At 49.3% G+C, this 17,390-nt stretch overlaps 1 protein-coding gene across 2 annotated transcripts in view; it reads right to left on the bottom strand.

Moving 5' to 3' along the window:
* The window catches only part of LOC140387024 (contactin-associated protein-like 5), a 1,394,308-nt gene that overhangs the window by 60,753 nt on the left and 1,316,165 nt on the right, over positions 1-17,390 (bottom strand). For both annotated transcript variants that reach the window (XM_072470006.1, XM_072470014.1), the window contains exon 21: positions 11,350-11,443. In XM_072470006.1, the coding sequence (XP_072326107.1) occupies positions 11,350-11,443 (94 nt within the window). The remainder of the gene's footprint in view (positions 1-11,349; positions 11,444-17,390) is intronic.

The raw sequence follows: 17,390 nt of genomic DNA, 5'->3' as shown, positions 1-17,390 counted from the left end.
ACACAGAGGAAAAATTCAGAATGTCCAAATTACCGAACAGCTCGTCTTTCGGGACTTTTGGTAGGAAACCGGAGCACCCGGAGGAAACCCACGCAGACACGAGGGAGAAGGTGGCCCAAGACGGGAATCAAACCTGGGACTCTGGAGCTGTGAAGCAACAGTGCCACCCACTGTGCTACCGTGCTGCCAAAAACGAGTTGTGTTGCAATAGTGAGGGACGCATGATCTATCCCCAATTGTTTTTATTCATTCATGGAAGGTATGTATCACTGGCGACACCAGCATTTATTGCCCATCCCGTTTTTAGCACACTTTCTTCAAAGCATGCTGGTTGATTAAAGCCTCTGGTTTACTGCCGGTAGTCATCTTCTTTGCTGAGTCACCCATTTAATACAGCACGTACAGACAGCAGGCTTTCTGGAGAGACGCTTGATAAACATGGCCAGCTCCTTACATCAAACTGGGCATTCAGTTCGATGTTCACATCCAGGCCTATATCTTTCTGTATAGATCTCTTTTTACACATGAAACCTCACTTTCAGCTCATGGTTTGACTTCAAGCTTTTTCATTCTCGAGAGAATGCCACCCTGCTGTCTTGCTGAGAGTCAGCCCTCACAATGGCCTTATGGAGAGGATTAGTTAGACCTTCTGGGGGGAGAGTTAGCAACAGCTTTCTGGAGAGGATTTAACCCAAACTCTCACTTTCCTGTTGCCAAAAAAAAACCCTCAAAGCTCCTCAGGCCTCTGAATCAATTCAGTAGGATAAGATCCAACCACCACCCATTACCAGGCAGAGCTCAACCCTTTGAGCCAATTCATTGCCCACAACCAAATCAATCAAAGCGAGTCATCACTGACCCACATTTGGAGTATAGTGTTCAATTCTGGTTGCCACACTACCAGAAGGATGTGGAGGCTTTAGAGATTTACCAGGATGTTGCCTGGTATGGAGGGCATTAGCTATGAGGAGCGGTTGAATAAACTTGGTTCGTTCTCACTGGAACAATGGAAGTTGAGGGGCGAACTGATAGAGGTCTACAAAATTATGAGGGGCATAGACAGAGTGGATAGTCAGAGGCTTTTCCCCAGGTAGAGGGGTCAATTACTAGGGGGCATAGGTTTAAGGTGTGAGTGACAAGGTTTAGAGGAGATGTACGAGGCAAGTTTTTTACACAGAGGGTAGTGGGTGCCTGGAACTCACTGCCAGAGGAGCTGGTGGAAGCAGGGACGATAGTGACATTTAAGGGGCATCTTGACAAATACATGAATAGGATGGGAATAGAGGGATACGGACCCAGGAAGTGTAGAAGATTTTAGTTTAGTCGGGCAGCATGGTCAGCACGGGCTTGGAGGGCCGAAGGGCCTATTCCTGTGCTGTACTTTTCTTTCAGCTTTGTTATTTGTTCTTTGATGTCAGCCAGTCTAAAACAGCCTTCTGGACCCTTCTGTTTGAATTAAAGGTACAGGTTGCTTAGACTGCATTGCCTGAAAGTCATAGGCCCATTAAACATCCGTGGATCAAAAATGTAACAGCAAAAATCAAAGAAAGGGAAAATAAGGAACAAACAGAGAGGACCCTTCAATGTGGTATATTTATTGCCATAGGTGTAATTTTACGACTCCATCATGGTGGAGGCCAGGCGGTTAAATGTGGTGAGCTGTTCAGAAGTCCATTGGCTTCGGCGGACTATGAAATTCCTGCCGCCGGCAGGGGCCGTTAAACCTCCTGTACTGCACATCTTCTTGTTTCACCTCGCTGACTGCACACCAATCATACACTTTATGTGATACAGCTGCAAATGAATCGATGGGATTGGCCCCAGTGCGGTAGACGTTTTGACTGAACTCAACTTCATTTCAGCAGTTCAACTTATCTCTGCGTGAAGATAAAACATAATAAACACGCCCACCTCCTTACCTCAATTGGTTAAATTGCATAGCTAGATGGCTTCTAGGTGTTCCTCGATCTCCAACCCTTAATCTCAGCAAATGCCCTCACAGCTTTCGCTTTTAAAATAATTTCCTACCCAGTCCCTTGGCAAGCATGTATCTCACATCTCTTTGTTCACTATGTAATTAGGAAGATAAAGGACTTATTAATCAAATGGCTCAAATTGCCAGGTCTGGCTAACAAATTGCTTATTAATAGTTTATAGGAAAACAACATCACAGCTAGCTCAATGACATTTTAATTACCCACCATCTAAGCCTTTTTAAAAAAAAAACCTGTTTGGATAGAGTACGCTTTTAAAACCATAACTTCGGGGGCGATTGTACGGCCTCGTTGCGCTCTCGCTCAAGCCTAATGAGGCCGGTGAATAGCGGGAAAGGCCACAATCGAGATCTGTGCCAGGCGCCAAACAGTTTGCGATGCAACCGACCCGCACCCGCAGGCGAAATCGGGATCTCGCCATAACGTGGCGAGAAACTAATTATCACCACTTATACCCCATTTCCGTACAATTAACGGGAGCCACACCATATCCAACGGCCCCTGCAATTCAGCCGTCTCCCCGGCAAGTGTTCATGTTGGTGCTGATTAGTACTCCTTTTGAATAATGATAACCTGGCGGAAGGGCTTCTGTGGGGAGCCGAAGAGGTGAGTAGCCATCTTTGCTCACAGGCAAAGAACCCGGGGGCGCTGGGCTTATCATAGAATCATAGAATTTACAGTGCAGAAGGAGGCCATTCGGCCCATCGAATCTGCACCGGCTCTTGGAAAGAGCACCCTACCCGAGGTCAGCACCTCCACCCTATCCCCATAACCCAGTAACCCCACCCAACACTAAGGACAATTTTGGACACTAAGGGTAATTTATCATGGCCAATCCACCTAACCTGCACATCTTTGGACTGTGGGAGGAAACTGGAGCACCCGGAGGAAACCCACGCAGACACGGGGAGGATGTGCAGACTCCGCACAGACAGTGACCCAAGCCGGAATCGAACCTGGGACCCTGGAGCTGTGAAGCAATTGTGAAGCAATTGTGCTATCCACAATGCTACCGTGCTGCTTACTTCTAGGGGGTTGCTGCCCCTTTGCTCGGCGGGTGGTGGGGGACCCTCGGCTAGGGATGGGGGACCCACCGCTGGGGTGGGCCACCATGGGACGATGGGGGGAGGTCTTGGGGGCAACCACATGGCAGCACCATGCCCAACCCCTGGATCGTGTGTACACATTCCGAGACCGGGTATGCAATTCAATGTTACTTCGTCCACTTAATGAGGCCTCACGGGCTTCTCGTTGCCAATGAAGGCTCGCCAGCCGATACGGCGGAAACATTTCCAAGTGTGGTAGCGAGCGGGAATTGCCGCAAGCTTCCCGGCGCTCGGCCCAGCGAGACCGGCAAGGCCATTCAATGTTAATGGCCAAGGCGCTGTGGTGCTTCTCCCAGTCTCAGGTGGGCAATGCCGAGGCACTGCAGAGCATGTCCCAGCCATTGTGGAGCATTGCCGAGAGCACCGACATGATGATGCAGACCATAGGGGCCCTCCAGGGCTGGCAGAGGCTGGTGATGCAGGGGCAGCCAGGGCTCGAACCAGCTGCCCCTCCATCCCAAGGTGAATCCCAGAGGCGTATGGGCACAGAGCAGGAGGAGGAACTGAGTGCCAACCCGGATTCTTCCCAGGGAGTGGCGACGGTGGCCACCAGCTCCGCCGAGTTCCACCCCTCTGATGAGGTTGCATCTCGTAGCCAGCACCCAGAACAGGGCCATTGACAAGTGAGCCGGGGCCCTCCGGCCCTAGAGCTTCCAGAAGACGCCCGCCAGGAGCATCGAAGGCCACAGGACGTGGTAAGCAGCTGGCTGCCTCCACCTCAGATGTGCATCCTGGGGACACATCAAAGACATAGCGGTAGAGCTAGGAAGGCAAAGCACATCGAGGATTACGGAGGGCACCAGAAGGGGAGGGGAGGGGGTGGGGGGGAGGAGGAGGTGGGGGTAAGGGGGGATGGCGTGGAAGGGGCTGGCACCTTCGGGAGAGTGGGGAATTGTTACACACAATAAACACCCTTGAGCACAACCAGTATGATACGTCTGTCACTTTTGTCCGCAACTCGGGCTGACCTCCGAACACTTGGCCCATGTCTCCGTAGCACTCACCCACCCTCCGACCATAGACATGCCCCTGGAGCTGTGACCCATCCTCTGGGTGTGCGGCTGTTGGCCGCTGCATGTGTGGTGTTGCTTCCTGCGGTGTTCAAGCATAGCGATCTGATTGGAATGCTAGACAATGGCTCCCCAAGCTACATGGCTCATCTTGCCACGGGAATCCACTGGGTTGTGTGAAATGCTCACTTCACCATGATTGTCAATTCCTTATTGGCAACTCCCTTCAGCTGCACGGTCAGAGGCCTCAGCAGTCGGTGGAGCAGGCGGGCCGGGCCAACGGTTGCCCCCGGAATGAGAACAGAACATGTCAAGGCCAGCTTGGTACTGGGTGACATCCGCCAGTGAGACTGGTATTCTGTCAAGGTCCTCAGCCATAGCCGTCACCGACAGCGCGATGTCTTGGACACCTTCACCAATGGTGCCGATGTCGCGCACCAGGCTCTCCATTCTGGTCGCCACCCTCGCAGTGTTGGCCTCGGTGCCACGCATTGCCAGCGAAATCTCCTGTGCCCGTAGCCTCTGGGGCTCCTCCAATCGGCCATGGATGTGCTGGAGTGTCGCTGACATCTCCCTCTGAATGTCGTTACCGCTCCCTATCATCTCTATCAGCTCCGGGATTACCTCTTCCATAGATGCAGTATCAGGCTGGTACACAGCTGGGTCCTGTAATCCAGCAGACCTTGGACTGCTGTCTCACCTGGGGGTTCCTGCCTCCACCTGATGTGCATCAGCAGCAGTGTGGTGCTCACCAGATTGTGCCCCAGAGGCCTGACCAATAATGTTTCCCACCGAGGAGTGTGTATCTGCGCTGGTGGAGGGTGGAGCTGACAACTGTGACGCCGCCATCATTTCTTCCTCGGAGCTTCTCTTGAGGTGATCTCCTGGGAGGCTGGAGAGGGGGCACCTGGAGTGGGCCAGTGTCGTCGGCTGTCGGACCTGTGGGACAAAAGACATGCGGTCAGTGGGAGGGAATGGGTCAATCAGTAAGGCAACAACAACTCATGCTTGACATATCCTCCGGGTGCAACGCGGTGGTTCCTCACCTCTGCAGCGTCTGCCAGCCTCCGCGTTGGTGACCGCCCTGCCCTCAGCCACCCCCATCGCCTCTAGGGGCCATCCATCGAAGGAGGTGAGGATTCCTATGCCCAACACCTCACCATCAGTCTGGGCCCTCACCTGACGGTTGTAGGAGAGCTTTTCCTGAGGAGATACAGAGATGCCATCGTTATCCACACATGTTGTTCACAGTGGAAGTGGGGGGGGGGGTGTGAAGGAAGGGTTGGGGGAGGTGAAGGGAGAAGAGGGTGGAGAGAGGGTTGGGGTCATTGAAGGGAGAGGCAGGTGGAGGGAGGGTTCGGGTCTTATGGAGAGATGGGGGGTGGGGGCGGAAAGGTCTCAGGTGGGGGAGGGCGGAACATTGGTGTCGACTCACTCATCCTGTCTGGTACAGGTCATTGACCTTTTTCAGGCACTGGATGCCAGTCTTCCTGGTCACACTCCCGGCACTCACAGCTGCCGTCACCTCATCCCATGCAGCACTGGCTACCCTGTGACTGACCCTCTGGGACCCTCGGGGCCTCCACTGCATCCAGAGACCTGGCCAGATCTGCTTCCCATGAAATTTGGGACCGGTCACCTGGGCTCCATTGTTGCGAGCTGGCTGGGGTTGGCTGAGCAAGTGCAGTTTAAGTGCTGCTCGACCTTGTTAGCGAGGGACTGGCGATCGCGGTGCTGGCGAATCGTCTGGAGAGCCGACATTTGTGCCGAGAATCCCACGGGGCCTCGTTAAGGGGACCAATTAATGTTGAATAGATTTGCAGGGCCGAGCACTGGGAAGCTTGCAGCAGTTCCCGCTCGTTACCACACTTAACAATCTTTCTGGTGAATCGCATCCTTAAAAACCTTTTCAGCACTGGGGAGCTGAACTCTGAGATCGGGCCACCATTTTGAATGGGTGTCCCAATCTCTAAGTGAGCTTGTGGACCCCCACACCCTCGGCCCATGGGTAATGCCACCCCGACACACATGGGCACTACCCCACATCCACCCAAGTGAGGACACCCCGCAATGGACTGCCTGTGGGTACCCTCTCTTCAGGACCCCCCGCCCACTTACAGGCTCCCACCTCCCAAGACCCCCACCCATTCCCCCCCCCAACCTCCAAGAGGCCCTGCACACCCCCACCCTTCAAACCCCCTCCACCTTACTTTTACGGGGGATGGCACCCCTTTGGCTTGGACCCTTCTAAGTGCCACCCTGGCACCAGGGCACTCTTGCACTAGCACCCTGGCACCTGGGCAGTGCCCCGGCTGACTTGGCAGTGCCACCCGGGTACCTTGGCAGTGCTGTGGTGACAGTGTCAAGGTGACAGCCTGGCTGTTCCAAAGTGCCCATATTCCAGGGAGAGGTCCAGGGAGCCACATTACACTGACCTTGACCACCCAAGTGAGCCCCCGGGAGACCCCCTGGGTGCCGTTCTGCCTGGTCAACCTCACCATAGTTTGCTGACAGTTGTGCCGTTGGCTAGAGAGGCTTCTGTCAGGACTGGGGGAAATAGCGTGGGGTGGCTAGGACGTGGGCTGTGGGGTCGGGTGGACGGGCATGGAACACCATTGCCGCAGTCGGCAAGGCAGCCATGCATTGCGCACACTGCTGACTGCCCACTGTGAACCTACAGCCACGGATGTTCCTTTCTCCTGGATCCACATGAATTTGCCTTCCCTACACATTCTCAGAGACTCAGCCGTGGTAACAGCACATCACTGCTTCAAAGACCTGTAGTGAGGAATAGCCAAACTTTTTAAAAATTCGTTCATGGGACGTGTGCGTCGCAGGCTGTTCCAGCATTTATTGGCCATCCCTAATTACCTTTGAGGGGCCAGTTAAGAGTCAGCCACCTAGTTGTGGATCTGGAGTCATATATAGGCCGACCAGGTAAGGATTAGCGCCCTGACCTCTGTGGAGCTAGCCTGTATTAGGCCCTGCCCAATATATAACAAAACCCCAGAGGCTTAAACAGAGAACTTGGACCAATACTTCAATGCAGCATTAACAGAGAGCTGAAGTGTCACAGATGCCATTTTTGGAAGAGATATTACACCTGCAGGCCCTGTCTGCCTTCCTGGGATGAGAAACTGTGATGCTACTTGTGGTGATGTGCCTGTGGACAGTTTCTATACAGTTGTCTATCAATGTATATAGTTATTAATGCAACCTTCAACCAGCTGGTGGAGATGGAGATCTACCATGTGACTCGAGATATCCAGCAGTTGGTAGTAAGTCATACAAGAGGCTGGTCGCACTATAAGTACTGTGGGAGAATTCACTGAATTAATTGGGGCAGCTCAGCAGCACAGTAGTTAGCACAGTTGCTTCACAGTTCCAGGGTCCCAGGTTCGATTCCCGGCTTGGGTCACTGTCTGTGCGGAGTCTGCACGTTCTCCCCGTGTCTGAGTGGGTTTCCTCCGGGTGCTCCGGTTTCCTCCCACAGTCCAAAGACGTGCAGGTTAGGTGGATTGGCCATGCTAAATTGCCCTTAGTGTCCAAAAATGTTGGGTGGGGTTACTGGGATAGGTTGGAAGTGTGGGCTTAAGTGGGGTGTTCTTTCCAAGGGCCAGTGCAGACTCGATGGGCCGAATGGCCTCCTTCTGCACTGTAAATTCTATGATTCGATGAATTTATTCGTTACTGTTTGTATCACAATTCATTAGTTATCTTTCCACTTTTTCACCTTGTTAATAAATTATCTTACCAGTCAAAGAACTAGATGTTCTTTGTGCATCGGTACTATGTCCATAACACAGCTTATTTAAGGAAACAGGTGGGAGTAATTTCATTTGTGCTGGCCAATATTCGCTGGTTAATCAACTTTGCTACTGTGTTTTGTGCCTTAGAGATATATAGAGATGAGTCTCACCAGGTTCAGTGCATGAACAGGAACTTTATTTCAATGCTTGTAAAACATCTGGAGCTGGATTCTCCGGTCCCCCAGCCGCATCTTTCGCGGTGGCGTGCCATTCGCTGGCGACGCGACTCTCTACTCCTGCTGCTTGTCAACAAGGGATTTCCCCTTGAAGCCACCCAGTGTCGGCGGGTAAGCCACGGGCGGAGGAGGGTGCTGCCGGTGGGAACAGGGAATCCCAGCGGCCGGAAATTCCAGCCCGGCTTTCTCATGCTTTCTTGCTTGTTTCAGCTTCTCTGCCACCGTCCCCACATGTTTGACTTGCAGCACACAGCAGAGTGAGCAGCCAACAGACACACGCAGTCAAACTGAACAAAGATGTCACAAATATAGTCATTGCTTGCTGCTTGTGGGATCTTTCTGTGCCCAAACAGGTTGCTACATTTCCTACATAATAGCATCTCGATACATACTTCCTTGGCCGTAAAGCGCTTTGGGACATCCTAAGGGAATTGAAGTGTGTTTTTTGAAGATGACAAATCATTTAATTGTTTGTATAATATTATAAAAGCCCCATAGATGACCATCGTGGGCACTCAACAAGTACGGCAGCACGGTAGCATAGTGGTTAGCACAATTGCTTCACAGCTCCAAGGGTCCCAGGTTCGATTCCCGACTTGGGTCACTGTCTGTGCGGAGTCTGCACGTTCTCCCTGTGTGTGCATGGGTTTCCTCCAGGTGCTCCGGTTTCCTCCCACAGTCCAAAGATGTGCAGGTTAGGTGGATTGACCAGGCTAAATTGCCCTTAGAGTCCAAAATTGTCCTTAGTGTTGGGTGGGGTTACTGGGTTATGGGGATAGAGTGGGCGTGTGGGCTTGGCTAGGGTGCTCTTTCCAAGAGCCAGTGCAGACTCGATGGGCCGAATGACCTCCTTCTGCACTGTAAATTTTATGATATAACATTGCACCCTTGACTCTGTAATTACCAATTCCAGAATCATCAATAGTTAAACAGTCATCCGCTTTAGTTGAACGTAATTTACATTAAAAGTTAATATGGGGCTTTGACCATACATTAAATTTCATGCTCAGTGAGTTCTTGTTGAACATTGCTAAAATTAGTTTACTTAACATGATTTACCACAAGCTACCCTGAATTCTGAGGTGCCCAATGTGGAACTGGGATTAGTTCGCTCAGCACTGGTTCTTGATTAATAAGGGGATCAGGGGTTATGGGGAGGAGGCAGGAGAATGGGGATGAGAAAATATCAGCCATGAGTGAATGGCGGAGCAGACTCGATGGGCCGGGTGGCCTAATTCTGCTCCTATGGCTTATGGTCTTATGGTCTAAGTACTAATTCAGGCCTTGCCAAGGTCCATATGGTTTCCTACTCCCAGAGGCCCATTCCAATCAGGAATCCACCCATTTGTACTTGTCCACAGGGTCATACATACTAGCCTGAGTAGCAGCCTTTTCCCTGACCAGATTTCATTCCCAGTTTCCTGATCTCCTGTGGCGAAGTTGCCAGCGTCGATTTGCAATGTGGGAACAGGAACATGAGAAACAGGAGCAGGAGGAGGCCATTCTGTCCTTCGAGCCCAGTCTGCCATTCAATAAGATTATGCATAGCTGCTCTGATTGCGACTTTGACTCCACTTTCCTGCCTGCCCCCCGCTCCACCTTGACTCCCTCGCCGAGCAAAAAACCTGTCCAATGCAGCCTTGAATAGATTCAGTAACCTGGCCTCCATTGCTCCCAAGGCTGGAGAATTCCAAATACCTAACGACTCCCTGAAAGAAATCCCTCCTCATTTCCACCTCAACTAGGAGGTCCCATATTTTGAAATGTGCCCCCTAGTTCTCGATTCCCTATGAGGTAATCATCCTCTTAGCCTCTACCCTCAGAATCTTACATGTTCACCTCTCATTCTTATAAACCTGCTTGACCTTTCCGCCTAAGCCAACCCCTTCATCCAAGGTGCTAGCTGAGTGAACCTGCTCGAGACTGTTTGCAATGCAAGTATATCCCTCATTAAGTAGCGAGTAGGCCTTTCAGTATTTCAATCCTTTTTAATTAGTCATGACTGATCCATAACTTAACTCCATTCGCACACAATGGTTCTGTAAACGTACGCTCAGTTTTGAAATCTTCCATTGATTCATCTCAACCTCAGTAGTTTTTCGGGGGAGAAAAATCAGTATCTCCAGGCCTCTTTGCATGAAGAAGTGCTTCTTGCAATCGCCCGTGAACAGCTTAACTCCAAGATAGCTCAAATCTTGTTCTCATAGAATCATAAAATGGTTATAACACAGACTGAGAACGTTAGTTACAAGTTCTCCTTGCCATCTCTCTGAAAGGGCATTTCAGCTTTTCTACGTAGTCCTGCAATTTTTTCTCTATCTAATTCCTTCTGTGGTGATAGTTGTGGGCTTTAGACCTGGTAATCATGGGTCTAGACTTACAGGTGCCAGATTCTGAGGTGTGCACATTACCAACAATCTGTCCTGGTACATCCATGTTGATGCCACGACCAAGAAAGCACAACAGCGCCTGTACTTCCTCAGGAAACTAAGGAAATTCGGCGTGTCCAAATTGACCCTTACCAATTTTTACAGATGTACCATAGAAAGCATCCTGGGCAGGATTCTCCGCCCGCCGCGCCACATTTCTGTCCCGACCCGCCAGCGGGATTCTCCGTTACGCCAGCCGATCAATGGGGTTTCTCATTGTGGGGCTGCCCCACGCCGTCGGAAAACCCCCGGGCGCCGGCATAACGGAGAATCATGCCGGCGGAGAATCCTGGCCCCTGTCTGGCTGCATTGCAGCCTGGTTTGGCAACTGCTCAGCCCAAGACCGTAAGAAACTACAGAGAGTCGTGAACACAGCCCAGTCCTTCACGCAAACTCGCCTCCCATCCCTTGACACTGTCTACACCTCCCGCTGCCTGGGGAAAGTGGACAGCATAATCAAAGACCCTTCCAACCTGGGTTATTTTCTATTCTAACCTCTTCCATCGGGCAGAAGATACGAAAGTCTGAGAACTGACAGATTCAAAAAGTTTCTTCCTTGCTGTTACCAGACTCCTGAATAATTCTCTCATGGACTGAACTGATCTCTCCACGCATTTTCTCTACTGTTGTTCGCACTATACTCCGTGTGTTTCACCCGATGTCTATGTCTATATATTCACATTGTGTATTTATTGTATGTCCTATGTTTTTCATGTATGGAATGCTCTGCCTGCACTGCAGGCAGAACAATACTTTTCACTGTACCTCGGTACACATGACAATAAATCTACATTTACATCAAAGGTGTCCTTGCTTGTTCCTTACCCATAATCTTGCCCAGGACCAGGGATCTCATGCCACTGAACTCTGTGTCAGTTCCTGATGATAGGTTGAACCTCAGCGTTGGGAGCTGGTCAATCTGCAAAGAAATTAGTTTAAGATTGCTTTGTGAGTTGCTTTTCAACTGACATACTAATCAACTAGAAAACTCCTTTGCATGTCTGAATGGAAAGAATACTCAAAATGCAGCTCTGCAAAGGTCCATTAAAAGCTCTGTCAAATCGATAAATACTTCAAAAAGTTTTACTTATATTTAATGCTGGTTCCTTTCGCCTCAGAAGTTATGATAGTTATGTGGGCAAGCATAGCAACTATTTTACATACATTCAGAATCATAACTGGAAGGTTAAACTTTGTGGATGGTTTGCATTTAAGTGGCTTTTACTCCTTTGTCTTGAGAAGATTGAAGTGTAATCTCCGAATCACAGTATTAATACAGACCCGAAGCATGCCATTCAGCCCATCTCCAAATGAGCAATTCACCTCCTGCTGCTCCCTTGCCTTCTCACGGTAACCCTGCACATTCTTCCTCTTCAGATAACAGGTTGTTCCCTTTTGAAAGCCTTGGTTGAATCTACCTCCACCACCCCCTCAGGCCGTGCATTCCAGACATCAGCCACTCACCGTGCGAGAAAGCTTTTCCCCGTGCCGCTTTCGAGAGCCGTTCGAGGTCTTTCAGATGTGACAAGGATCGATAGAGTTGGTACGGAGCAACAACAATCTTCAAAATTAGAGCTGGACCATCCATGAGGGATATCAGGAAGGATTTTTCCACATAATGGCTGGCTGAAACTTGGAATTCTCTCCCCCGGAGGCAGTGGAGGGTTGATCAATGGACATTTTCAAACACATATTAATCAAACGCTTTACTGAAATCCATATACATCACATCAACTGCTCTACCCTCGTCTACCTGTTCAGTCACCTTCTCAAAGAACTCGATAAGGTTTGTGAGGCATGGCCTACCCTTCACAAAGCCATGCTGACTATCCCTAATCATATTATTCCTATCTAGATGATTATAAATCTTGTCTCTTATAATCCCCTCCAAGACTTTACCCACAACAGACGGGAGGCTCACCGGTCTATAGTTGCCGGGGTTGTCTCTACTCCCCTTCTTGAACAAAGGGACCACATTTGCTATCCTCCAGTCCTCTGGCACTATTCCTGTAGCTAATAAAGACATAAAAATCAAAGCCAAAGGCTCAGCAATCTCTTCCCTGGCAGAGTCCTGTGACTCTGTTAGACCATAAGACACAGGAGCAGAATTAGGCCACTCGGCCCATCGAGTCTGCTCCGCCATTCAATCATGGCTGATATTTCTTTCATCCCCATTCTCCTGCCTTCTCCCTCAAACCCCTGATCCCCTTATTAATCAAGAACCTATCTATCTCTATCTTAAAGACACTCAGTGATTTGGCCTCCACAGCCTTCTGCAGCAAAGAGTTCCACAGATTCGCCACCCTCTGGTTGAAGAAATTCCTCCTGATCCAGTTTTAAAGGAACGTCCCTTCAGTCTGAGGCTGTGCCCTCGGGTTCCAATTTTTCCAACAAGTGAAAACATCCTCTCCTCATCCACTCTATCCAGGCCTTTCAGTATTCTGTAAGTTTCAATAAGATCCCCCCTCATCCTTCTAAACTCCAACGAGTACAGACCCAGAGTCCTCAGCCGCTCCTCTGGGTTTTCTGAAAAAAAGTAAAAGCAACGGCCCTTTGAGCCAGAGTTTTAATCTGGGGTCTTCCCGTCCAGTTATAACATCAACTGGGATTGTATCAATGCCAATATGTGTAAATTCATGTCAGTAAATATGTGCATGCCAATAAGTATGCAAGTAAGGGTGTGTGTGAGTATATATTTGGATGCCTAAGTGTGCATGTGAACATACATAGGTTTGTTTGTGTGGAAGTGTCTGTTATTAGAAATAAGAAGAGGAGTAGCCTCTTCGGCCCATTGAATCTGCTCCAGCATTCCGCAAAATAATAGCTGATCTGATTGCAACCTTGACCCCCCTCATATCCCCTGATTCTTTTGTTGATCAAAAATCTGTCTAACCCAGCCGTCAATACATTCAATGAGCCAGTCTCCACTGCTCTCCGAGGCAGAGAATTCCAAAGACTAACGATCCTCAAAGAGATTCCACCTCACTCACTTCATAACGCGGAAGGCCCCTTTATTAAAAACTGCACCTCCTAGTTGTAGATTTCCGCACAAGAGGAAATTGCCTTTCAGTACCCACCCTGTCAAGACCCCTCTGAATCTTAAATGTTTCAATAAGATCACCTCTCATTCTTTTAAGCTCCAATGAGTATTGGCCCAATTTGCTCAACCTTTTCTTCTAAAATAACCCCAGGAATCAAGCCAGTGAATCTTTGAACTCCTGCCATTGCAAATATATATGTGCTGAGGTAAGGGGACCACACATCCTCTTGGTTCAGTTTCCTCAGTACACTGTACAATTGTAGCAGGATTTCCCTACTTTTATCCTCTGTCCCCCTTGCAATGAAGGCCAAATTACCATTTGGCTTGCAAATTTCTTGCTATTCCTGTGTGTTAATTTTATGTGATCCGTTTCAAAGGAACTCAGATCCCTCTGTACCACAGCATTCTATAACCTCTCTATGGTTAAACAGGTTTTCTTATTCTACCTGCCAAAGTGGACAACCTCACATTTTCCTCCATTGTACTCCAGCTGGCAGGTTTATGCCCACTCACTGAACCAATCTATATCCCTTTGCAGACCCTCTGTATCCTCCTCGCAGCTTGCTTTCCTGCCTATTTCTGTATCATCAACAAACTGATCCCTGTGGCAGTCCATGCATTACAATTTGCCAATCTGAACAGAACCCATTTATCCCAACTCTCTGTTTTCAAGAGGTTAACCATCCATCTAACCCTGCTACTCACCCCAACACCACGGGCTCTTATTGGGTGTACCAACCTTTCATGTGGCATCTTAGCAAACGCCTTTTGGAAGTTTCCCCTTTTGTTATATTCCCAAAGAGCTTTCATAAATTTGTCAAACACGTTTTCTCTGATTTGACTGATTTTCTAAATGTTCTGCGCGCACTGCCTTAATGACGGATTCCAGCATTTCCCCCAATGACCGATGTAAGGCTAACTGGCCGACCGTTTTGTGCCCTTTGTTTACTTCTCATCTTTTTTTAACATATTTTTATTCAACTTTTTAATATTATACATAATAACAAATAATAACAAACTCCCCCTGAACCCTCCCACTCCACGAAAACCAGACAAAAAAAGCCACGAGTCACCCCCCACCCACCTTTCTCCCTACCAGCTGACGGTGACCAGCTCTTTAAAATAACCGGCTGCCACCTTCGGTGGAACCCTTCAATTGCTCTTTGACGGTCTACCTTCTCGAGACACAGAAATTCCACAAGGTCCCCCGGCCATGCCGAGGAGCTGGGTGGAGAAGCTGACCTCCAACCCATCAGCAATCACCTTCCAGCAATTAGCGAGGCGAAGGTCAGAGCATCTGACCCTGCCCCAGTCTGCAGCTCCGGCAGCTCCTGCACCCCAAATGTGGCCCCGAGAGGGCAAGACTTTAGTTCAATTCGTAGGATCGGCGACATGGTGCCAAAGAAAACGGGACATATGTGTGGCCTCGGCCGCGTGTTCCACACTGAGGTCCCGACCTAACCTGAGTGATGTTTAATAGCATTGTGTTTCTCACCGCTGCGAGCACAGGGAAACACGTGACTAAACCCGCTCGCTATGGGACGTTGTTCCCGCTTAGTTAAATCGCACCCAGTGTGTTCAACCCCCCCCTATTATCCCTTATTATCCTTCTCCACCTATCTGAAGGCCTCAGGGCAATGGCCAGTGGGAACAAGAGAGGGGGCATAGGGCACCCCTGCCTCGTTCCCCTGTGCAGCTGAAAATACCCCAAACCCACTTTGCTTGTACGAACACTAGCCCTAGGTTCCTTCTATAATAACCAAACCTACGCCATGAACTTAGGCCCTATCCCAAACAGTTCGAACACTGCAAACAAATATCGGCATTCTACCCTATCGAAGGCCTTCTCAGCATCCAAAGCCAGCTGCTCCCTCCATTCCGCCGGAAACAATACCACATTCAAAGGTTGCCTCACATTGGATGACCCTTCACAAACCCTGTCTGATCTTCCCCAATAACCTGGGGGAGACACCCCTCCAACCTCAGCACTATATGAGCTGGTTTAGCTCAGTGGGCTAGACAGCTGGTTTGTGATGCAGAACAAGGCCAGCAGCGCGGGTTCAATTCCCGTACCAGCTGAGAATTCTGAATTCTCCCTCAGTGTACCCAAACAGGCACCGGAATGTGGAGACCAGGGGCTTTTCACAGTAACTTCATATTTGTGACAATAAAAGGTTATTATTATTATTAACACCTCAGCTAGAATCTTGGCATCTACATCTAACAATGAACTGGGCAGTACAACCCACACTTCACCGGGTCCTTATCCTTCTTTAGCAGAAGCGAGATGGATGCCTGCATCATTCTCTCCGGTGGAGGTCCCCGAGCCACTGAGTCTTCAAACATCTCCACCAACAGCGGCACCAATCGATCAGCAATATTTTATAAAACTCCACCGGAAACCCACTACCCACCTTAAGGGCTGGACTATCACATATCTTGAATGCAGCTTTCCAATCACCTGGGATCTTTGCTGAAACATTTGGCTGATTATAACAGATGTAGGATTAGAATCTCCCTGGCTGGGCTTTTATTAAATATAAAACCCTAAAGGCTTCATGGGCATAAACACTGCAATGTAACAGGCCTCAACTGTACTGAAAGGGGGGCAGGACGGTGGCGCAGTGGTTAGTGTCATGATATGCAGGCACACACACACACACACATAATGACATACAGACAAGCAGCTAATGGACACAGAGAACAGGACATGACCAATAAGCAGGCAGGATACTCAGGGGTGGAATCTGACTATAAAAGACACGAGGCACTCACACTCCGCCTCTTTCCACTAATGAACATCTAGAGAGTCAGTCAAGGGTGTTGTTCCAATCTCACACCTCCACCACGTGGCTAAGAGCTAGTCTGGTTCCGTCAGAGTAACCACACTTAAGTTAGCAGAAGTCGAACTCACAGAGAACTGTGCTATTATAAACCTGATTGAACTAACTTCAAGGTCTGGAGTATCTTTCTGATCTAAACTGCATCCAGTTGCAGCCAGTGTGAGACCAGTGTACCTAACACGACAGTTAGCATTGCTGTCTCACAGCGCCGAGGTCCCAGGTTCGATCCCGGCTCTGGGTCACTGTCCGTGTGGAGGTTGCACGTTCTCCCTGTGTTTGCGTGGGTTTCGCCCCCACAACCCAATGATGTGCAGAGTAGGTGGATTGGCCACGCTAAATTGCCCCTTAATTGGAAAAAATACTCGAAATTTTTTTTTTTAAAACTACTGAAAGGGGTTAATCTACAAAACATGTCGATACCGAAACCAAGACACTGGGACATTACCATCTCAAAGGCAAAACAGTGACCATCAGACAAACCAATTAAAGAAACTAGGAGACCAGACAACAGTCATTGGACAAACAAACATGGACAAGAGCTCAGGAGGAATGGACGTTATCGCATATATAACAACATGGAAGCCAGAGACATCACATATGATTGAGATCCATGGTTTCCATCGCGGAAACGACATCGCGATGATGGATTTGTCTGGACCAAGGCAGGGCCAAGGCTCAAGGAGATTAAAAGGTGCTGAGAGCTGACCATCCAAACAGGGTGTCTGCAGAATATGCTTTGATATCTTTGATAACGCTTTGTAATAGAAAAGGGCCAAGTCAGTCGGGTCTGAGCTGCAGTCACAAAGGAGGATCAGGAACGGTCATCCTGATTCACAGACCTACAGCTCACACCAAGATGACCAACCATTGGGAGTTCTAAGTAGCAGCCAGATCTGAGGGATATTGGGGCCGAGGATTAAGGAGAGTTTAAGGATTGCAACTAAATCCTGAGGGGGTTTGAATTGAGGTTTAGGCAGAAACAT

Source organism: Scyliorhinus torazame, chromosome 2 (assembly GCF_047496885.1).
Source record: "Scyliorhinus torazame isolate Kashiwa2021f chromosome 2, sScyTor2.1, whole genome shotgun sequence".
Taxonomy (NCBI): Eukaryota; Metazoa; Chordata; class Chondrichthyes; order Carcharhiniformes; family Scyliorhinidae; genus Scyliorhinus; species Scyliorhinus torazame.
This window is presented reverse-complemented; position numbering and strand designations above follow the sequence as displayed.